Source organism: Leptonotus elevatus, chromosome 7, assembly GCF_054856555.1.
Source record: "Leptonotus elevatus isolate MCC_2025b chromosome 7, RoL_Lele_1.0, whole genome shotgun sequence".
Classification (NCBI taxonomy): domain Eukaryota; kingdom Metazoa; phylum Chordata; class Actinopteri; order Syngnathiformes; family Syngnathidae; genus Leptonotus; species Leptonotus elevatus.
This window is the reverse complement of record NC_141245.1, coordinates 21,320,702-21,343,760: the sequence shown is the minus strand read 5'-3', so window position 1 is coordinate 21,343,760 and position 23,059 is coordinate 21,320,702. Positions and strand designations below refer to the sequence as shown.

Below are 23,059 nucleotides of genomic sequence, written 5' to 3'. Positions count from 1 at the left end.
TTTGGAGTGGAGACAAAAAATATATACAAAATGTAAGCGCATGTCAAATTTGTATTGAGACATTTGATAAGCTAAGAAAATGCAAATTAAAGACTACATTATGTTCTCACTTAAGCGCAAATGTGAAAATTATATTGCACATTACTGTTTGTAACACGAGAGGGCGCACATGTGCCTGTACAGTATTTACATGTAAGGGGAGTTTACAGCGTTGGAACTGCTAGCAAGATTTGATTGTAGCCCAATTCGCTAGTCTCGGACCACAGCCTCAGTGATGAGCGCAAGCATGAACATTCATTTTAATAATGGCACACGAAAAGTGCATAGTCATGAAAATTCACAGAATGGGTATCGGCTTCAACAAATAGCAACGCTAGCAATACAAAGCTAGCATTAGCACTAGCCACGGCCAAGGTATTCGCAATAGAGTGTTATTGTAACATTCGATGTTCGGCTTGGAGTTTTTCGGGATGTACACGCATTTAAAAATGAAAGAGAGCTGATGAAGTTAGCCGTTAAATGCATTTTGTAATAGCTGATTGCCCTCTTAGGAATTTTTTTTTTTTTTTTTTTTGCACTCTTAGAAACCTTTAGGGTACACAAAGCTAGTTCCATAAAATGCATGCCCGGATGAGTTTGATGTGGATAAGAACCAAGAACAAATGGACAAGAACTTCACAGTATCTTTTGGACAATCTTCCCATGACTTCCCAGTAGCATGTTGTTGCTGCCATTTTCTTCACGTTTGACGTAAGTGTTCCAATACTTTTGTTCACTGTGTGTTTATGAGAATGGAACTCCCAAGACTACAACAAGTCGTGGGAATAGCAAACATTCTGGAACATTTAATTAAATTTAATTGGAATATTGCGGCTGCCCGAGGCTCAGACCTCATTTTTACACACACGCGTGCATAGCATCATGGGCACGTGTTTTGGTTTGTTTGCTGAACAAATTGATCAAATTCAAATCGACACTGTAGTCGAATGACATTTTCAAAGGTTGCAGTTTTGAAAATGAACTACAACTAACTGTGTAATACAGGTGAATTTATTGCTTGTGTTTGTACCAAAAAAAAAAAAAATACAGTGGAAGAGGACCTTGAAAAAACTAATCGCGTGTGAAATTGTAATCGCAGTATTGAGCGGGGAGAAACATGAATTAAATGATTTTCCCAAATCGTTCAGTCCTACTTTACATGTAACCTACTGGTAATGCTTTTTCCTCACTAGTAGTGACTGACGTTTTACTAGTGGACATCCAGTTCCTCACTAGTAGTAGCCGACTAGTAGCGCAAATGTTAACTAGTGCACATTTGCCTGACTAGTAATGTTGTTGTGTGGATGGACTTGTAGTCGTCACTCATGATAAGTTAATGGATGATGTCATTGATATTTTCTCAAGTGTTTAACTCACTATGCGTAGCCTCCAAACACAATCTCACTCTCGGGTTGTGTAAAAGTGCACACAGTCGCACTGACATCCTGTCCCGTGTAATAAAAAATTCGGATTGTCTGTTAGAGCTCCGATGTGGCTCTGGACGTGGGATCTCTTTGCGAGAAAGCCAATTGGAGGACTGGTTGGGCTGCACTTCTGCGTGAAAGTGCACACGGTGATGAATGATGGTATGGCATTCTGTGTGGAAAGCAAAGTTGTCATCACTTGAGGACCACAGACGAACTCGTTCAACTTGAAGACGCTTCTTCACATTCCTGCACATCGTTTTCATTAAAAGGCCTGTTGGATTTGTTTACTATGCTGGCGACCATCTTAAGAAGTTGGACATGTGACTGTGTGCGTGTTGTGAGTTGACTGAATGTGTGACTGTGACATTATGGGGCCCATGTTCCCGGTTTATCATATTGTGGGGACATTTTGGCGGGCCTCACAAGTTCAGACCTCTTTTTGAGGGTCGAGACTTTAGGTTTGAATTGGATTTTGGTGGGGTTAGGGTTCGGCAATCAGTCGCGTGCTCGTGCGTGGCGTGTGCGTATAGTCACATAAATGTAAAGGAGGTTGGTCGCACATGCAGGCCGAGCCCTGAAGAGGAAGTGATGTCGTGTCGCGTAGCAGTTGTTTTACACCTCCTCTCTCCTTATTCACTCATTCTCCCCCTCCCTCTTTCTCCCCCTCCCTCTTTCTCTCCCTCCCTTTCGTTCTCTCTCTCTCTCTCTCTCTCTCTCTCTCTCTCTCTCTCTCTCTCTCTCTCTCTCTCTCTCTCTCTCTCTCTCTCTCTCTCTCTCTCTCTCTCTCTCTCTCTCTCTCTCTCTCTCTCTCTCTCTCTCTCTCTCTCTCTTGGCGTGCAGGCGGTCACCACTCAGCTCACGGTGACTGTCGTGCATGTTACTCTTCATTCGTTTCACTTTTAACTGCGGCAAATACATTTGACTTTTTTTGTAAATCTGTGTTGGATTATAGCTGTTTGCTTCTTCTTCTTTTTTTGCAGCGTGTTTGGTGGCGGTCCAAAAAGTGAACGTGAGTACAAACTTAGTTCATCTGTCTATCCATCCTTCTACTCGTCTGTGGCCGACAGATTTTCAAGTGCACTTCAGCATTCCCAGGCCTCATATATACACATTGTATTGATCCTATACAGCTGCCACATACTCTGCTGTAATTATGTATATTTCTTTTATTGCGTTATTATTGTTATGGACTTAGCGTTTAAGCAATAGCTATCGATGTTTTTATCGATTTTTAATGGCTTTTTTAAAACACGCAGACACAGCAAACAAAGCCACGACACAAATTCTAATGTCTTTCTAATGTGTTTGATGGAGACAAATGCTTTTTAATGATTGTAATTAGAGGACTTGCGGCACACAAACCAGTTCTGTGTCGAGACTTGGATTAGTGTTGTGGCTTTAAAACAGAAAATCCTCCTCATCTGGCGCGCTTGTGTGTGTTTCAAAGAAAACCTGTCCACACAACAAACATTAAAGAGCCAGAGGACGGCTGACAAACTACGAGTACAAACAAACTGCAAACAGGACGACGCTCCGCAAAACCTCTGATAAGCTTGGCTTGGGCTCAGTGCAACACAGATTTGAAACACTTGCCGCAAACTGCTCAGAAAACAAAAATAATGGCTTCATTGGCTTCAAGCTGTTGCAGTTTACGAGCAGTTTCTCAAAAGTATCTATCTATCAATTTGTAGCACTTACTTCTGTATATATCTGTGTTCACATTCTCTATTAACCACTTCTACAACCATTCCTAGGAAATCACAATGTCCCATCCCCCGGTGGTGAGCTATTTTTGTGATCTTTTGTTGCCACTCGGTGCCCGCAGACACCACGTTGGTGACCTTTGGTCTTAAATAGTCCATCTAATATAGTCCAACGAGTCAAGCAGAAGACAATAGCAAGCGCGTGTGCGTGTCTGGTAATCCCAAACGTGTCCCGGCGTTCCCAACAATCAACAATGCGCACTCAGTTCCTCCTCCAGAATTCCTGCCAATCTTCTTCTGCGTGTCCTCAAGTCAACACCCTCATCACCTTTTACTTCTTCTTCTGCTTCACGGAGAAGAAGAAATACGAGTGACCACGAAACAATGTTTTCATCCTTACTTGTAATTTAAAGTTGGCAGTCGACATGTATTAGTCCTCTTGTTGTGACCTGGTTTAGTTATAGTAAGTCTCACCTCATTCATTTATTCATGTTGACGCACCATTGGACCAAATAGATTGCAATCGTTACAGCACTGACGTTGCGCAAGGCCTGGGAAATAAATGTGATTTATATACTTTTCCCAGCCCATATTTTTTACATTGGCAAGTAAGTTGAAAAAAATAATACATAAAAGTGCCATTTTGTCCAAACGTCTCCCCGTTAGGACGCTTTGTGAAATTGGAGCTGTGCCCTCCAAGCCGGACGGACGTCTGCGGTCCACGTGTGAGATATTTTTTGCTCGAGAACAGACAAATGGCCTCTGATAGAGTGATAGAGTGGATGAAAAAAAAAAGTCTACACACCCTTGATCAAATGCCGGGGTTTGTGGGATATAAAAAGTGAGACTAAGATAAGTTCAGATGTTCTTTTTTTTGCAACTCAAGGTGCTAAACAATTAAAACATCCATAATAATAATAATGAGAAGAACCCCCCCCCCCCCCCCCCAAAAAAATGAAACAAAAACATGGCGGGGCACAGAGAAACCATGCGAGGAAAGGCACCCAGGAAACACTGGATCTAAAAACTAAAAGACAACAAAATAAAAACAATTAAAAACTAAAAGAAAACAGAATAAAAACAAAAATAAAGATAAAAGGCAATCAAATGAACTGGGAACTCAGAAAATAAATAAAAGGGGTTAAAAAGATCATTTAAATACCAAAATAAAAACATTTGTCTTGAGCCTCCTCTGTACATGGACCATGAAGATAATAAAAGATAAAAGGTTTTGCGAGTATGTCATGGGAAATGAAGACTATCAGCCAGATGTTATTACGTCACATCTCATTGGCGATTAGATAAAAGCAGCACCAGCTCGCAATATTTCCTTCGCTAACGACTCCTGGACAGGAAGTCACCAGGACGCCAGGACCGACTTGTTCCCTGGCCTGCATCAAATCTTTTTGCATTCAAATTGGGCAAGTTCAGTGGAAAATCTCTTATGTCGCAATCAAACAAAAATCAGACCCAGAAGTTGGGCAAAAGTTGGACTTTATTGACTCAAACCGGAATTTTAACAGCACTAAGACTCAAATTCAAGGTTGTCCGTCTCAACAAGACAGAAAAACTTGCTCTGTAATGGTGTCTTTCAGGTCTTAATAATGATAATAAAAAACAATCAGGCAGTTGCAGCTGATCCAAAACGCTTCCGTCAGAACCCGTACAAACATAATAATAATAATAATAATAATTGTCATTCTAGATTGTGAAATGGACCGCACAGCAGCAACCTACCATGTATTTAACACCTCGCAGCGTGGCGGCTAACTGTTGCGTCTTTTCATGTATGGTATTTGCGTGTTTAAAACATACAAAGTCATGTATGTGAGACAAGCAGAATGGCCGTCATGTTGTTGTTGTTGACAATTGAGTCGTTGAGGAGAGCCATAATTGATGTTTTGTCGATTTAGTGATGTAATGATGAGGAGCCGAGGTATACTTAAGAGCATCTGTGGTTTACTCATGCTGATGATGAACAACTGAGGATGATGATCCACACCCACGCCTGTACTGAAGCACTGGTGAATATCCCATCCTATTTATTTTTCTTAACTCCTTGTGTCCTGGCTCACCAACATGTCCCTTCCTTGCTGTTCCCAAAACAATGCCACCTGGTGGTGACAGTAGGTTGTGAGGTGTAGGTAGGCCAAGTTAGGTTGTCACGTTCTGTCACAGAGGAGCCGTTACTTTCTGTACTTCCTGCTGGAAAAGTGCTTTTATTTTCTTAAAAATAGAGAGTCATTACAGTTGTTACTTCCTGTTAGAGTCTTTAGAGTTGTTATTTCCTTTCCACTGTTGCTTGCTGTCTGTGTCGCTGATAGAGGAAGTGGAAGGTTGTTACTTCCTGTTAAAATACAGGTGCCACTTCCTGTTGCAAAGTGCGCTCCTCTACCATTCATTTCCGAACGTGCCAGTAAGCAAGATTACTACTTATGTTTTGTTTACAACTCAGCTCAGCAGTAGTCAACTCGCTAGCCCACGCAGCTAGCTAACATCGTTAGCCAGCCAAACAACACCACCTTAAGAAAAGCCCCAGTCCTAGCGCCACTAAACCGCAAACGTCCGAACAAAAGTTGGTAACTTTCAGGTCGGAACGAGGAAAAGCCAACTGGGATAATTCAGACTTCCGACCTTCCTTGAATGCAGCATTACTGCTCGAGCAGAGACATTACTTGCTAGTAGATGGAGTCGTCGCTTCCTATTAGAGGAGAGTGATGTACTTCCTGTACTTTCTCTTACATTGTAAAATAATACGAGAGTTGTTACTTTCGGTTTGCGGAGAGCTGTTACAAACCGTTATGTCCCGTTAAAGGGGAGCTGTTACTTCCTGTACTGCCTCTTTAAAGGAAGTGGAGAGTTTTTACATGTGGTTGGAGGAAAGCTACTCCCGTTTGACAAATGACATGTTCTCTCTTTCATGTCCAATTGTGTCATCTCGTCTTAACATGCCATTTTCTTCTCTTTCCCACAGTTGTACATCAATAACATCGAGCCAATTGATCGACTGCTTTGTTGTCATAGCGATAGAACATCAATATGACGTCTTTCATTGATTGCGAGGTCGGGATGAGAGGTTAACGGTTTGCGTTGAAGTCAAGGAGACATGGGTGGTCTTCAAAAGTTTACTCTCACTGATTTCTATGTATTATTTAAATGAACTCTAAACTCTAGTTACGTAAGTGCACAGTTGAGGGACTATAAAAATTAGTAATCAAGCCTTAATGAGTCCCGTGATGCGGGAAAAGCCAGCATGGGGAAATTCCTGACTGCTGATGTTTGTCTTCTGCACTTTTGAAAAGCATCAATGATGATTCAATGAAACTTTAATGCGCCTCTTGAAGAAACAAAACAAATTATTTTAATGGGATTTATTTTTAGCGGGTACAAATGTATTCAGCAGGCGGGGATGCTCGGAAACTCAATTTGTTTGCTGTCGGTCACATAAGAACTTAATGTTTAAATTATCAATAAGTTTGACTTCAGTAAAAAAAAGGAGTGGATATTTTTGTCTCATCTCAAAGGGAACCTTCAGCCTGGAAAATTCTGACTTATTGTTACGATTTGTTAGTCCAGCCTATCATGAGTAGATCACCCAGAAAGTTTCAAGGTCCCATGCCCGAAATGGAACAGGATGACACACATTTTGGTTTGAAGCAACCATTTTAGGGTAATTTTGCCCAATTCCAGGCAAGACATGCCAATACAAACTTGTCCTAGAGATTTAGTCTAACTGCTGCTATATTTTAAGCACATATACTAGACAAAGCAACAACTTTTTTTTTTGCGAAGAATGATATTTTGTTTCTCAAGTTTGATGAGTTGCCATAAAACACCAAATATGATTTTTTTGACAATTCATCCCTCAAAAGCGAGATGTTCATCACAAATAGACCCACATAATCGTCTCAAGAAGCCAAGCCTGAAAAGACAAAACAAAGACAGCCAGTTTGCTTAGAGGCGACCATTTTAGGGTCGTTCGAGGCAAACTCCACCAAGAGAAATTTTCTTGATTGCCACCAGAGTTGAATCACTGAATCGAGACAGATGGATGACTCGCAATTGTGAAACATTAGAATTTTGGTCATTGAATGAAGTTTGATGACTCACCGTATAACAGGAAACTGTAATAACATCATTATGTTAATTGTTTAATTCAGTCAGTCAGTGCCACAAGGTCAGAGGTTGATCTTATTTTTGTGTGTGTGTGAGGAAGGTCGCGACCTGGTGAAAATGAAAATGACTCCCCCAAAACCCACTCGATAATAAGATACATGAAAAAGTCTCAAGGAATCATCAGTTATATAATAGTTTGGAAAATTTCATTATAATTAGTTTTTATATCGTTTTGACTTTTGATTTTGTTTTTTTATTCATTAATTTTGATAGACTTTAGAGCAGGTTTATTTTTTTTAAATTTGTTTGCATATTTTTGAAAATAAATCATTTTAGGTTTTATTAGTTTTAATGTTAGTTTTAGTTTTTTCTTTTTAAATATATGGATTCTTTTTCAAGTTCAAGATAAATGAAAGAGGGTCACTAAGTACTGTGGAATACAGTTAAGTCAACTAAAATTCTCAAACGACTGTTTCACCTCCCTTCTTCTGTACGGACCAAATATCAAAAATACATAAATGTAAATTAAAATGAATCCCAAAAGATATGATATCAATTGACAATAAACGAAGACAGACATTTTCTTTTAGTTAGTTTTATAAACATAAGCTGTAGTTTTTCTACAAACATTTTCATTTTTATTGTTATTTCATTAACAAATGTTATTTTGATTAAAAAATTTTCACATTAGTTTTATTTTGTTAGTTTTCATTGAAGTATAATAACTCTGGGACCCGTGCTAGGGATTCAACAGGAAGTTGGCCATTTTGATTAAAAACAGCCATTTTGGGCAAATTCCAGGGCTCGTACCAGGCCCCAGTCGGCAGCACGTACACTCTAACAGTTGGGTCAAAAGTAACCCAATTATGGATCAAAAATGGACTGATCCACTTCATGGGCAATTTGACCCAACTTTCTGGGTTGTTTTATACAAATCGACCCAAGTAGAGGATCGGTCCATTTTTGACCCATAGTTGGGTTACTTTTTGACCCAACTGTTTTTTGCCTACACCATCGCAAGCACGGCGTCAACAATTGAAGATCAATTTGAGGGTTCGTCATGAAAAGGCGTGCCAGGTCCTGTTTATCTCTGCTTGCATCTTTAATCTGTTGTTTGTAGAATCCGTGGCATAATAACGTCTAGCATAATAAATGGACTGCCAGTAAATCAGAATCCGTCAATGACCACGTAGCTCGTAAAGTCGCTGTGGTTGAGTTCGATCACGTCGGCCCTGCACAGCGACGGGAAAGCAAAAGAGGAAAAAACGTGACCACGTCTGTCATCACGCGCAACCACAACACAAGCGACCAATCAGACAGAAAGACAGAACACAGGAAGGGAGACAGGAAGCACATTGACAAACACGCACGGGCACAACGCGATTGTAGCTCATACTTTTGTATCATTGTAACACGAGTACACCGCAGGAGAGAGGATTTGACAAGAAAGTATTGTTAGTGCGATGCCTCCGAAAATTCGCTCGCGCTTGCTTGTTGGCTTCTCCTCCTCTCGCTCGCATGAAGTTTTGTGCGAAAAGACTCAAGTTTCTCCTCATGTTGTGTATCAAAACATTGTGTAACCTTCCATTCAGGTTCACGTCCTTTGTTTGAGGTGCGGCTTCTTGCCAGGCACCGTTCATGTTTATTGGCCTTTACTCACAAGCGCTCGTGTGTGTGTGCGTGCACGGGTGGGTGTGTATAGTGCTTATTAGGAAGCTGGCTGGTCTTGTCCGGCAACAAATCAGATGCTACACGCAAAATGAAATGACCCTCTAGGTTTCATACATCATCTCTCACACACACACGCGCGGTTATCTGATCATGATGAGATGAGATGAATGGAGCAGAGGGTGCACGTTTATTAAAGTCGTTCATTTTCGGGCTTGCTAGACGTGTAACGAGTCGTCCACCTGTGCGTGAAATTAATATTTGTTATTTACAACCTGTGCCTATGTGCTGTTTGGAGCATATGCTCGCTGCACGCTTCATCGACGACACTATTTCCAATCGCATCCAATACAAGATAACACTGGTCAACAGCAAATTTTATATATTTTTTTTATAGATATATTCTGTTTTGTTTGACGTATAAAAGCTTGCGCAATACGGATTTTAGGGAAAAAATCCACCTGTTGCTAAATCTAACCTTTAACTCATAGATATGAGTAAATCTATCTATCTATCTATCTATCTATCTATCTATCTATCTATCTATCTATCTATCTATCTATCTATCTATCTATCTATCTATCTATCTATCTATCTATCTATCTATCTATCTATCTATCTATCTATCTATCTATCTATCTATCTATCTATCTATCTATCTATCTATCTATCTATCTTTCTTTCTTTCTTCCAAATGGTCATCAAACTCTGACATGATACTCGGTTCGATGCTCATTTGTGTGAATTCCAAGCGCTGGAGTTCCATTAAAATGGCTGCTTCATAACAAAATGGCTGACCTCCTATTCAGTTTGGGTCAACATGGTTTCTTGAGACATTTTTGTTCTGTTGTGATAGACATGCCCGCACGATTTTGTGCCAATTGGTAAAATTCAATTCAATTTAGTTTAATTAAAAAATACGATTTATTTAATTTAATTTATATATTTTTTAACTTTCTGCAAACCCTCAGGATACCTGCTACCAAATGGGTCTGATTTGGGTCAATTTTTTTAGTAGCAGTCAGGCAAAGTACGAGCCCCAGAAATCACCTACAGTCGGTCGTTCAAACCAAAATGGCCGACTTCCTGTTACACGTCCAGCATGTGTCCTTGAGACTTTTTTTTATCCGTCATGTTATGATGGAGATGAATTTTGGTGGCAGCGGCTCATTTTTCTAACTTATCGCGGGCTCCTGCTGAGAGAATTCCCTCAAAATGGCTACTTTGAACCAAAATGGCCGACTTTCGGCACGTCATTGTCCACCCAATTTTGTGTCAGGCGCTGATTTTCTCTAACTTTCTAGGGCCGCTAATGAGTTTTAGGGGTTAAACAATTTTTCACCAGGTTGCAAAAATGGCTGCAAACACTTTTTAGGCATGTTCCTCGGGGGATTAATAAAGGCAGCAATTGTACTCCATCATACTGACAACTGTTCCTAATACTTTTGAGTATTTATTTGGTCACTGGTCCAGAGTTTGGACTTCCACACAGGAAATGACACATTCAAGCAGTTGACTGATGTCATCGTGTTTTTATTCCTTGTCTGGCACCGCACCTGAAATTCCACAAATGCTTTTGCAGGAAGGAAGGAAGGAAGGAAGGAGGTGTGTGTGCTGACAGTCATAACTTCACACACACACACACACACACACACACACACACGCGCAAAGAATACACTCGTGCTTACAGTCCAGCTGCTTCTAAATGGTGTTATTGTTGACAATTAACATGATAAGGCAAGATGATGGTGGTGGGTGTTTGCAAGCAGGTAAGCACTCAGCGTCGACGTGCGCCCGCGCCCACGTCGACGCGATTAAATGCGAAAACAGAAACAACAAGCTGGAGTGTGCTGCAAACATTTGCGTCTCCTACGCAAAGGTCCTGACGTGAGGTCAGCTGACGCGGCGCATTTGATCAAGGCACTTTGCAGTTCCTAGCGAATAAAAGTCCAACAGAAGCTGGTATTACAGAAAGCAATATTGATCAAATCAAGACTTTACGTCAAACCAATACTTTATATTTAGCTGCTGATACAGATCGAATAGAGCAGCAGCGTCACCGATGTTGAGGCTCGTATCGCTGATACCGACAGTTCATTTAATTTTACATTTCCTTAGGTAAAATGTAGACTGGTATCGTCAATATTTATACTTTACAAATCCTTACCGACACCAATATTGATATTTTACATTGCCGTACCAGTACAAGCGGCTGACCTTAATGATTTTAGTAAAATAGAGGCTGATCACAATAACAATACTTTACATTCCTTCACTAATACAAATAGAGTCTGGTCTCTGCATTACTAGGGAACGGCAAAATCGCAATATTGCATTTTTAAAATTGCCACGATATTGTTGTCGATAGTTGTTGCCGCGATACTAAAAGCAGCATATCTGTTAAAAAGGCGATGTTGTATTCCATTCGGGCAATTCTAGCACCCTCTGGTGGTTAGTTTATTAGTGCAGTTTAATTTTGATTAGGAATGTTTTGGCCACTGCAGTGGTTGTCACTCCCATAAATCAGTCTTACAAACATAGACCATGATGCTTTGCGCCGCTGAGCCAATAGGAGCACATGACAATAACGTGACATGACATGGGCAATCCTATTTCTTTGTCACTGCTATTTGTGTAGAAAAACACAATATCGAGCTTGTTTTTCCAGTGTCTATTTATTTATACAATATTGTGAGTTTTGATACCGTATTTGATTGTGAGTTTTTTTTTTTTTTTACTCTATATCGCCTACTTCCCCACAATATCCTGATAATTATCGTATTGTGAGATTCATATTGTGATATTTATCATATCGTGAGTTTCAATCTCCGAGACTATGAGTAAGTTTGAGTATCTGTTCACTTCCTTTTGTAGCGCTTAGCTAACGTAGCGCCTCTCACCTGTGTGACTGAGGTCCAAATGCAGGTCAGGTTATTTGTGTTAAAAGTGAGTGAGACAGTCAAGTTCCACCTTCTGTCGCATTTGTGCAACCGTGTTGGACTTCCCGTCTTTGTTTGGCTCTCCAGTCAAGTCTGGTCTGAGCACCTGGGTCTGCTCACGTCTATTTATAGATAGCACATTGTTGACATGCATGATCCTTGAAAGCTTTTCTAGAGTTCCTTCACAGGATAGCCAGCCCGGTGGCTAACTGTTTGCATTTTGATAAATTTCTTGTAAGAGAACCTTAGATGTCTTTTCAACCTTCTGTCTTCTCTGTCTAGCATATTAGCACATTTTGGTCCTATGTTGTGTGCTCTCCCCAATATATACATCCGTGCATTCCTCACCAGATTGTTTTTCTGGGTACGGGGGTTCCGGTCTTTGGGTTGTACCAGCCTCTCTCTCAGAGTGTTAACAGGTTCAAAGTGTACCGAAATGTTGTGTTGTTTAAAAATCCTTCAGTTTCTCAGCCTGCATGCCAATATTGTTGCGTCAGCCACTTTTTTTCCTATCTTTCATCCACCTCACTTTTGTCCCTCCTGTAACTAGATGCATTTTTAAATGTTTTAATTTTTAAATGTAATTTTAAAAAAAATAAAAAAAAATTAATTTTTTTAATTTATTTAAAAAAAAGTAAAATTTTAAATTTGTAAATTTTTAAATGTTTAAATTTTTTAATTTGTAAATTTTTAAATGTTTAAATTTTTTAATTTGTAAATTTGTAAATTTGTAAATTTGTAAATTTTTAAATGTTAAAATTTAAAAAAAATTGTAATTTTTAAATTTTAACTTTTTAAATTTTTTTAAATGTATTTTATTTTTAAATTTTTGAATTTTTTAAATATTTTTATTTTTTAATATTTGTATTTGTATTTTTATTTGTATTTGTATTAGTATTTTTTATTTTTTTGTAACATTTTTAATTTTAATTTTATTTATTTATTAAATTTTGATACAAACGACAAGCTGAGGTTTTGAGGGAAATATTATCAGCTCTGTCTCTGTCGGGTTCTGATAACGCCCGGTTTGTGTTTCCGTGTGTGGTCTGAGTCAAAACACACGAGTAATGGTCTGCGTGGGGGGCTTTACAGAAAACCCCCGCACGCAGACAGGCCTCTGTCGTCTTCAATGTGGAAGATGCGGTCCAATAATGGCAACTTAACGTCCCATGTGTCATCCCCATAACTTGACCAATGATGAGATCAACAATGGGGAGTGAAATGTGGCTACACAAACGTCTTGCTAGCATCTTCAAGATTGCAAACTTTACCTTCTAAGACAAATGTCCAATTGTCATTTAGTTCGATATGGCCAAACACAAATACCCTCCACCATGTCGACAACTTAGCCAAACATTACTATGATAAGCTAATGCTAATCTATGTAAACACTGCAACTCTGCTTACCTTTGGGCTTTGACAAACGGGACAGTGCTTGGGCTGCCAAACTCTGGAACTTTTTCCAACTAAAGTGACCTTTTATTGGCTGAAAAACTATCTGGGGGTGGTTATTATATTAATTATTCCCACTGCGATGTCACAATCCAGCAAAATCCAGAATGGCTCACTCACAGACACATTTTCAGAAATAGACAGATAACGAAACATTTACTTTCCAGACACGCTTCATTTGTAACAAGACCTGACAAAGTCACTTTTCCACATGTGCCCTTTAAACGAATACACAACAAATGTTAGCATTTATCAAAGATCCAAACATGCCACAGTTGTTGGAAACATGATACAAAGAATACTAAGAACAAGCCCGCCGCCCCTTGAGTTGTTAGTTTAGCTTTGTGCTAGTGAAAACATAACGACATGTTGACTGAGTCTTTGTTTGACCTGCTCTGGCATGGGATCAGACGCAGCCGGGTTTTACCCAACAAAATCATACATGCTGATGTACAACGCCATTATAAACTCACAATGACAAGCACGGTTCCCATAACCACTCCTGGCTGACTCAATCGGAAAATCAATAGAGAACCGTCCGGGTTCTTCCCAATTAGGCTAAAAGCTGAGGGATGGATTATAACATATTATGTTTTTATTTTTAAAAATGAGATGTTTATTTTATTTTTGTTTGTTTTAAATAATAGCTTAAAATATGAGTTGTTAACTCTTTGACTGCCATAAACGTTATAAAACGTTTAGCATAAACCTAGGGAAGGGCGCCGAGGACGTTAAAAGACGTCCCCTATGTTTTTTTTTTTTTTTTTTTCAAAAACGGGTGCAGGAAAGCCTTGGGCAGCTGTGCTGAAAGTATCAGGCAGATATGATTAGTCAAAGACTCGTTTTGGCCCCTAGAGGGCAGCGATGACTCTCTTTGCACAAGGTTGGATGGGCCGCCCACCGTGGGCGTCAGTAGAAGACGTGAGGCGGAGCTAGAGTGTTGAGGAGACAATGGCTGATCCAAGCCACAATGGCTTGACCAAGCAACCGGTTACAAGCAGCTCACGCTTGAGCATTTTTTTCAAAGACGGAAAGCATCAATCAATACTAAAAAGCGCATTGATGTCGACGATGATGATGACTCCGAGCTCTACGCCAAAGTTGGAAGCTTTGGCGCGACTGTTACTATCACGTAGTGAGCCTCACCGGCTAAGCGCGGCTAGCGCGGCTAGCGCTGCTAAGGCCGGAAAACGCGCACAATAGCCGGCCGGGTACTTCTGCACAAGCGGACATTCGATCGGGCGATGGAGAGTTGGCATCGACCAATGCAGATTGATGATGATGATGATGATGACTCCGAGTTTGACGCCAAAGTTGGAAGCCTTGACGTGTTTACGATCACGTAGTAAGCCTCACCGGCTAAGTGCGGCTAGCGCGGCTAGCGCTGCTAAGGCCGGAAAACGCGCACAATAGCCGGCCGGGTACTTCTGCACAAGCGGACATTCGATCGGACGATGGAGAGTAGTCGAAAAGCATCGACCAATGCACATTGATGATGATGATGATGGTCACTCCCGAGGTTGACGCCGGAGTTGGAAGCATTGACGCGGCCGTTATTCTCTCGTCATAAAGCCTCACCGGCTAGCGCTGCTAACGCCGGAAAACGCGGAGCTGCACAAGCGGACATTCGATCGGACAATGAAGAGTACCCCGAGTCCAATGCATATTCATCGGAGGAGCGGGTACAGTCTGATCACGGAGAAGACACTGTTTCTGGACTACGATGCCACCATGAATGGAGTGGATAAAATGGATCAGAACATCTCCTACCACCCGGTATAGCAACTGAAGGACACGGGGAAGCGAGACGTAACGAAACCGTAGCATGATCCTGATATTAGACTTGATGACACACTGCAGTATATACTTGCTATTCCCCGGAAAAAAACGGCCTGCAAGAAAGTGGCGCACGCGAAGAGGCAATCTGTTGTGCAAATGCTGTTGCGTCTCCTTGCACGCAGGAGAGTGTTACAAAAAGAAAAACTGTCGTTGAAACATCCACATATTTGTAAATAGCACCACAGTTGCACACATTTGTAAATAGTTTGCCAAATTGTTGTCAAATTGTTACACTGTTGAATGTAAATAAACGTATTTTGCTATCAAAAAACACTTTTTCATTCTTGGTGGTAGTGTTTTATAGAAGTAAAGCACTATTTAGGTGTTTGTGGCATCATTCATGGACAAAAAGAAGTGTAAAATTCACTAGAATGCATGAAATAATATCGTTTCACTAAAAGCTTGATTTCTCCGTATTTTGGTCCAAAACAGGCGAAATTGGGTCAAACTAACCATTTTCTATTGTTGATTACTAAAGAACGGAATAAGGTAGAAACAAACTCTTTTTTTCTGATGAAAGATGAAAGTCCAATCTTTCATTTGGTAGTACGTGTGTTTCCATAGTCCAAACAGAACATTTTCTGTGGACCTTGAAAGATCAGTCAAAATGCTTAAATCGGCTGGCACTGACGGCATCCCTTTTCTGAAAACGTCTGGCAGTCAAAGAGTTAATTAGTTAGTTGTTATTTTAAAATGTGTCAAATAAAAATGATGACAATGACAGCTGTTTTTTTTGTATTTATCCATTTATATATTTTCATTATAAATCATGAAATAAAAATGTAGAATTATTAAATTGTGCATAAAAAGTACATCAAAAATGCATGTTTTTTTAATTTACTATAAATACACTAACAAATTATTTCATGAGGCTAACCAAATCCAAATAATTCAGAAGTATATTTAAATAATCACATTTAAGAAAAAAACTCATGTTAATGCAATAAATATTCATTATTGACAATTAAATTATAATTAAATGATTTATAAACATGACAATTAAACTAGACTAAGTGAAATTTCTGCAGAAATTGCATGGGAATGCTGAAAAACGGAATGCTTATGAAGTACATTGAAAGATAAATGATGTGAAAATTACAAAGTATTAATTGTAGTTGAAAGATAAATTAATAAAAAAAGAACCCTCCAACCCGGGAGACGTGAACTTTTGAAGCAAGTTGAAATTTGTATGGAAAAGTGTTATCTGAAAGTACCCTCCATTCATTTAGATGGAAAAGTGGAACTAATGAAATCCAATGGAAAAATGCAAAATAAATAAATAAAAATAATTCACTCAATAGCGCCACCTAGGTGTGCAGTACCCTCCATACATTTAGATGGAAAAATGGAACGAATGATATCCAATGGAAAATGAATGTGGCAAAAGTTGTTATTTAATGTTAAATTGCGCTAATACTGTGAGTAATGTGGAAAACCCCGGAAGGCGTGAATTTTTGAAGAATTTTCAAATTCGAATGGTGTAAATCGTAAGTATTATGCGGGAGTTAATACACGGCAAAAAAAGTGTGGTGAATAAATAATGAGAAAATTATTTTCATAATTTTTCAGACACAAAAGTTTGATTTTATGTACCTTCAGTTATGAATGATGTGGCCTTTTTGTCCACATTTTCCCAGCCGTGCTGTTGAAATTCCAACGATATTCCAAAATGTTTGTGTTCCAGGCGACGTGCGCAAGAAGCCGTGCGGCTGTCATCACACATCTGCCAGCGAGAGCATCAGTGACTGCAGACGCACGCATCAAGCGCACTAATCTCTAAAAGATTGATGAGGTCCACTCAGGCCCCGCCAGGCCTGGTCCAGCGTCGATAAGGCGGCTTCCATTTCACCACCATTCAACCTTCCTCCTCCTCCAATCAGACGCAGCGCCTTGACAGAAGGCGTGGCAGAGGCGACGGACGATGATAAATTTAGGGCCCTTGGACGGGAATCGGGAGCCATGACAAGCCGCGGGAAGCGCGCCTCGGCTCTGGCCGGTTGGGAGGGGGAGGAGGACGCCATGTTGTTGTTAAAATGGCGGACGAGCAGGAAGCCGCAGAGCTGAGGCTGATTTAACGCACGTTAAACACACACACACACATACGTTCAGGACAATGTGCAACATCTCTGTGTGTAATGTGGACAGCAAAGTGGATCAGTACTTCCAGCCCACGCTCTACATCATCGTCATGGTGCTGGGCTTGCCCACCAACTGCTTGGCCTTGTGGGCCGCTTACATGCAGGTGAGCGTCTACAAAGCCAGGAAAACGCGCTCGCTGCCGTCAGTGTGCATGCCAGGCCACTAGTGGCTGCTGTAAGCACAAAGTCAGCAGGGATTCGGCAACACAAACACACAAGCAAGGATTTCAAACAAAAAGCAGCTGTTTTATAATTCGTTTTTAAAGTGGGTTTATTAGTTTAATATTATTATTTTTTAACTGCTTGTAGTTTTAGGGTCTTAACATATATTGCGGAGTGTAAGGGGAAAAAAATGTCACCAAGTATTATGTAATAAAGTACACTACAATTTCCATACCATCTTCTGTACAGTAGCTAATATCCGAATAAAAATATCCAAAATAAATTAGGAAAACTCATGTATGGAAATGACAAAGATACTACAACTAACGATTATTTTAATGATCAATATGTTGAATATTTCGTCAATTGATCCATGAATTATATTTTTTTATTTTTTTATTTCCATCCCTTTATTCAAACACAGTTCATTTTAATTCAAATTGACAGTGTAGAAAATGCACAAACAAACCATTTATTGTTGTCGTCCCCTCGTCCCGCATCCAGGTGCGACAGCACAACGAGCTGGGCGTGTACCTGATCAACCTGTCCGTGGCGGACCTGCTGTATATCGGCACGCTGCCGCTGTGGATCGATTACTTCCTGCAGCGCGACAACTGGATCCACGGCCAGGAGAGCTGCAAACTCTTCGGCTTCATCTTCTACACCAACATCTACGTCAGCATCGCTTTCCTCTGCTGCATCTCGCTGGACCGATACCTGGCGGTGGCCTACCCGCTCAGGTTCGTCAAGGTGCGACGCGTCAAGACAGGTACGTCCCGTTCGGTGCTTACCGGTCCAGTAGCCGGGTGGGACAAAACGGCGATATCATTCAATTTTGGAATCAATATTGTGGTATTATTGCTGGAAAACTGACACAAGTATTGGGACGCCTCCAGTAAGTGACCACGTCTTTTTTTTCCGTCACCCGTGCAGCACTCCTGGTGAGCGCCACGGTGTGGCTCATCGAGATCGTGGCCAACTCGGCGCCGCTTTTCCACGACGAGCTCTTCCAGGGCCGCTTCAACCACACTTTCTGCTTCGAGAAGTACCCCATGCAGGACTGGGTGGCGGGCATGAACCTGTACCGGGTCTTCCTGGGCTTCCTGGCTCCGTGGACCGCCATGCTGGTGGCCTACCGCGGCATCCTGGCCGCCGTGCGTTGCAACGTCTCCACCGAGCGGCAGGAGAAGGCCAAGATCCAGCGGCTGGCGCTGAGTTTGATTCTCATCGTCTTGTTCTGCTTCGGGCCGTATCACGTCCTCCTGCTGGTGCGGAGCGTGATGTTTCTCAGGAAGCCGTGCGACTGTGGTTCGGAGGAGCGCTTGTTCGCCGCCTACCACGTCTCGCTGGCGCTCACCAGCCTCAACTGCGTGGCCGACCCCATTTTGTACTGCTTCGTCAACGAGGGTGCGAGGCACGACGTGGGCCGGGCTCTGGCCGCGCTGGTGTCGGCGGCGTGCCGCAGGGTTTGCGCTTCCTCGCCGTCGCAGGCCGACGTGCTCAACGCCGCCTCCGTCACCATGGAAACGCCCCTGGCGGCCAAGAAGCAGCCGTGCGTCTACGCTGACGGCAGTCAGGCCGGCGGGTACAAGACGGAACTGGTGGCGCTCAAGGAGGAATGTCTCCAGATGAGCATACTCACCGGCAGGAAGTGACTCGGTGGAGACTTGAGAAAAAAAGTGCTTTGACGCGTACGTTAGGGCTTCGAATGAAGGTTTTGGTTTCAAAGTATGATTAGGGATTCAAACAAGTGTTGGGCTTTCAAATTAGGGTTTCAGGCCTTAGGATTTTATAGCATGGATTTTTTTTTGGGGGGGGGGTCAATGCTGATTCTATCGGATACAATTCCGATAACCGATTAAAAAAAGACAGATTTGGGATTTCACATTACAATTCGACAAAGGCCTGGAATTTTAAATTAGGGTTCCAATCAAGCCCGAATGATCCACAATTTTTTCCGAAGTTGTGAAGGGTACCAAGCGAGGCCAAGCGCAGTGGTAGGGTACTAAAGGGGCGCACACCAGAGACATGTTGGCGCAGTGGAGCAAGCGGCTTGACGGAAATGTGGCGGGGGACACGCCGCTTCCTGTTGTAGAGGAAGCGAGCTGATTGGCCAACGCTTGATTGGAAGGAATCAGGAAGTTTCGTTGGCGTCTTTCTTCCTGCGTCAATTGGAACTTTTCCACCACGTCAGCCTATGTCCACACTATTAAAGCACACGTGGACTCTCGAGTTGATGTTTGGTCTTTGTTTTAGTTTTTTTAATGTTGAAAGTCAAGTTTGTAAGTTATTCATTATTTTGTTTGTGAGCAGAATAAATCATACTGTCACCTCGGCAATGAATTTTACATGTATAAATATATATATATATACATATATATGCTATACAGGTAGATATATTTCAAACGGGGACTTCAAACTCGGGTTCCAAAGTGAGGTTTTAAAGTAGGGTTATGGTTCAAAAGTAGGGCTTGGAACTGGGGTTAGGATTTCCAAGTAGGGTTTTAAATTAGGGTTAAGTTGAACTCAACAATGTGAAGGGAGGCCAGAATTGGCCAGAGATTTGGTCAGATGTGCCAGAAATAAACTAGGATTAGGGTTTGTAAGTAGGGTTGTAAAATAGATATAGGGTTTTAAATTAGGGTTAAGAGTTTCAAAGTAGGATTTTAAAATAGTTGTAGAGTTTCAAAATAGGGTTTTTCAGGGTTAAGGTTTCAAGCTTTGTTGTCAAATTTGGGTTTTAAGCCTGGATTAGGGCTTCAAGTCAGTTTCAAATTGAGGTTCAAATTAGGGTTTCAAATGATTTTTTTTCACTTTTACAGTATTCATAAAAAAAATCTAATATTTATTTAAACCAACTCAATTTTGTTCAGCTCCATTCAACAAAGTGGAATATTGACTTAAGATATTTTTGTGTGCGTGTCATTTTTAAGTATAATTAATTAAGAATTGTGAAGGCCCAACAATGCGCCAGAAACGCATGTACAGTAAAAAAAATATGTTTTTCAAGAACACATGCTTGTCATTGGACAACGACTGTGTATTTATTTTTGGGTTGATGTTTGAAAAATGCAAACAGGTTTAATCACGTTGTTACGGCTAAAGAATAGACGCCATTTATTCCTCCTACCAGCGTGACCAATGTGACCCAGAATCCATTTGGAGATCAAAAGCAGAAAAGGAACACTGCTAACCACAAACACATTCATGTGAAAATATTCTATTGGATCTTGGAAGATTGGCCAACAACGCCTTAAAATCAAAACTATTTTCACAGCTGTTCTCGTCTCTATTTGTCTAAGACGCCAGCAAAACACTAGTTTTGTCAACCTGAAGCTCCTCAAGTCACTTCCATATGTTGTGTTTTGACATAAAGGGGAACATTGAATGAGACATATGCCAGAGTCTAAACAAGTGCCCACCGAGCTTCTTCAAATGTTGTTCGGACCCTCTTAGAGATAGTCCTGGTCAATTCCAGCATGGGAATGCTATTGTGGTTGCTCTATAGGGGGGAGAAAAACACAACTTCCTGTCAGAGACTGTCTCGGCTGTGTCAGCATGAAGTCTGTTAATGTCAACACTACAGTGGATGCACTCAAATCGTCGGACATTCGATAGCCAATCGAGAGGACGTCGGCGTGATGGACCTTTGACCCCTCGCGGGCCTTGATCAATCAAACCTGTCAATTCATGTCTGTCAGTAAACGTATCTGTTTTGAACCATAATAAGGAAACTTTCTCACGGTAGCCGGAAGGCTCGCATGTTGAACAAACAAACGTTGCCGTAAAGAATAATAGCCTACGTGACTTTTGGTGTTTACCTTACCACAGAGACACCATGGAAATTGGTTTGACCATTTGAATACACTTTGAACTCAATAACTAATATTTTAATAACTTAAACACACACACACACAGTTATAAGTACTGTGTAATCATGTCACGCTCTCCCTGCGTACTAGATTTTAAAATATTTATTTTTAAAATGTCAACAAATCAGAAATGTACTGAATTTTGTCCAATACCGCCATCTTGTGTTGGATTAACATAATGCCACAGAAAGGATATAAATAAGTATGTATCACTTCGAGCGCCTATTTAAAAAAGACAAAAAAACAAAAGTGCATAGATCACGGCCCTAAACCTATAAATAAATGAATAAAGAAATAAATAACAGGGGCATCGTGATATTTTCTCCTTCATTTGATTGGCAGTTGTCATCCACCTGTAAATGACGTCACTATCGTCACGCACTGGAGGAGGGGAAAAAAACTTTATTATTTGGCTAAGCGGGCAAACTGCTTTGCCGCGAACTTGTCCACTTCATCGCATCTACATTAGCTGCTAAGCTAATAAGAAACAGACTACAGTAGCCTACTGCAATTACTAGCCTTTAGCCAACCTTTAAGTGTTAGTGTTATCTTTGTAAAACTTTTCATCCGACAGGTATGGGAGTACGTTAATTCAGCGAATAATAAAACTCAGCGACAAAGTTCTCAACATGGCGACCATGACGTCATATCCAAGCCAAAACGTGGACTTCTTGACAGGTAAGGAACAAGTTTCACTCCTTGTACTGTATATGCTCCTTATATTAAAATGCAAATGTCAAGTTTTTATGTATGAATACCCTTTTTGTTTTTATTTGTATATATCGAGCATCCACATACAGTACGTTACTGAAGCCACTGCAACCAAGAGAAAAGCTAAAAATAAAAATAAAATAATAATAATCAAGAGAATTTCCACATTGTGAGTCTAATAAAACCGGATTGTATTCTCATTTAAACTTTCAACCAATTCTTCTTGATACGTGATTTTAAAAGACAGCGTCCACACACACTGAAGTTTTTTTTTTAAAGGTTCCCATCAGTCATTTTGTGAATTAAATGATGTCATCCTTTCAATCTCACTGAGTGCTACCTCCTCCTCTTCCTCCTCCCCATCGACTCTTCTATCGATCTTTGAGTGCACACGAGGGAGGACAATCATGTAAATGCGAAGTGGGGGAAGGACAGACGAGACGTCACATAAATGTCCTCCACTTGGATCAAGAAAGTGTCCAGTCGGTGAGTTTCACCCCCTTGGTTTGGTTCTACGATTCGGTTTTTATGCTCACAACACCCAGAGGACAAACACTAAGCAGTTTACTTTTCTTTTGAGAGGAAACTGGTTCATTTGAGGTAATTGTTATCTCAAAGTGGAAAGTATCCATCCTGAATGACACCAGAATATTGTTTTTGTTATTTCCTTGTACCAAACCAGGAAGAGGAAGCAGATTGCTGATGATTCATTAATGTCATCTGGCTAAAAATAAACCGTGTGCCATTAGCACTGTACACTAGAACCAATTAGTTAAACAGAAAACGTTCTGGGATGTCGGTCAACCTCTGATTTATTGAAGGATTTAAAACTATTTTACCCACAAGAAGTAATGGAAGTACAAATGTGCAACCCTGTAGACGTTTCCTTCAATTATTTAAAAATAATAATGATGTTGAATAAAAATACTTAATTGTGTATCAGTAAAAAATGTTAAATGAAAATGAAACTATTATGAAAAGAGAAAGATGCTA

General features: G+C 40.7%; 2 protein-coding genes across 3 annotated transcripts in view; both read left to right on the top strand.

The window, feature by feature from the left end:
• The first annotated feature begins 169 nt into the window (after positions 1-169).
• Positions 170-19,822, top strand: gpr4 (G protein-coupled receptor 4). Of its 2 annotated transcripts, XM_086080660.1 has the most exons (5): positions 170-750; positions 2,447-2,475; positions 16,868-17,425; positions 17,988-18,252; positions 18,417-19,822. In XM_086080660.1, the coding sequence occupies exons 3-5, from the start codon at positions 17,297-17,299 to the stop codon at positions 19,136-19,138; spliced, it is 1,116 nt and encodes a 371-aa protein (XP_085936786.1). In that variant the 5' UTR covers positions 170-750; positions 2,447-2,475; positions 16,868-17,296; the 3' UTR covers positions 19,139-19,822. The 2 variants fall into 2 exon arrangements, with proteins under 2 accessions (XP_085936786.1, XP_085936785.1); XM_086080659.1 differs by lacking the exon at positions 170-750 and having other exon boundaries at positions 2,319-2,475.
• Positions 19,823-22,320: 2,498 nt separating this feature from the next.
• The window catches only part of nova2 (NOVA alternative splicing regulator 2), a 59,132-nt gene continuing 58,393 nt past the window's right edge, over positions 22,321-23,059 (top strand). The window contains exon 1 of the mRNA XM_086079873.1: positions 22,321-22,552. The gene's annotated coding sequence lies outside the window, so the exon portion shown is untranslated. The remainder of the gene's footprint in view (positions 22,553-23,059) is intronic.

Bases quoted from the DNA above. Each gene is read 5' to 3' on its own strand.
- gpr4 (XM_086080660.1), top strand. From the start codon at position 17,297: ATGTGCAACATCTCTGTGTGTAATGTGGACAGCAAAGTGGATCAGTAC. The intron at 17,426-17,987 runs GTGAGCGTCTAC...TCCCGCATCCAG, and splicing joins TGTGGGCCGCTTACATGCAG to GTGCGACAGCACAACGAGCT. The intron at 18,253-18,416 runs GTACGTCCCGTT...TCACCCGTGCAG, and splicing joins GGTGCGACGCGTCAAGACAG to CACTCCTGGTGAGCGCCACG.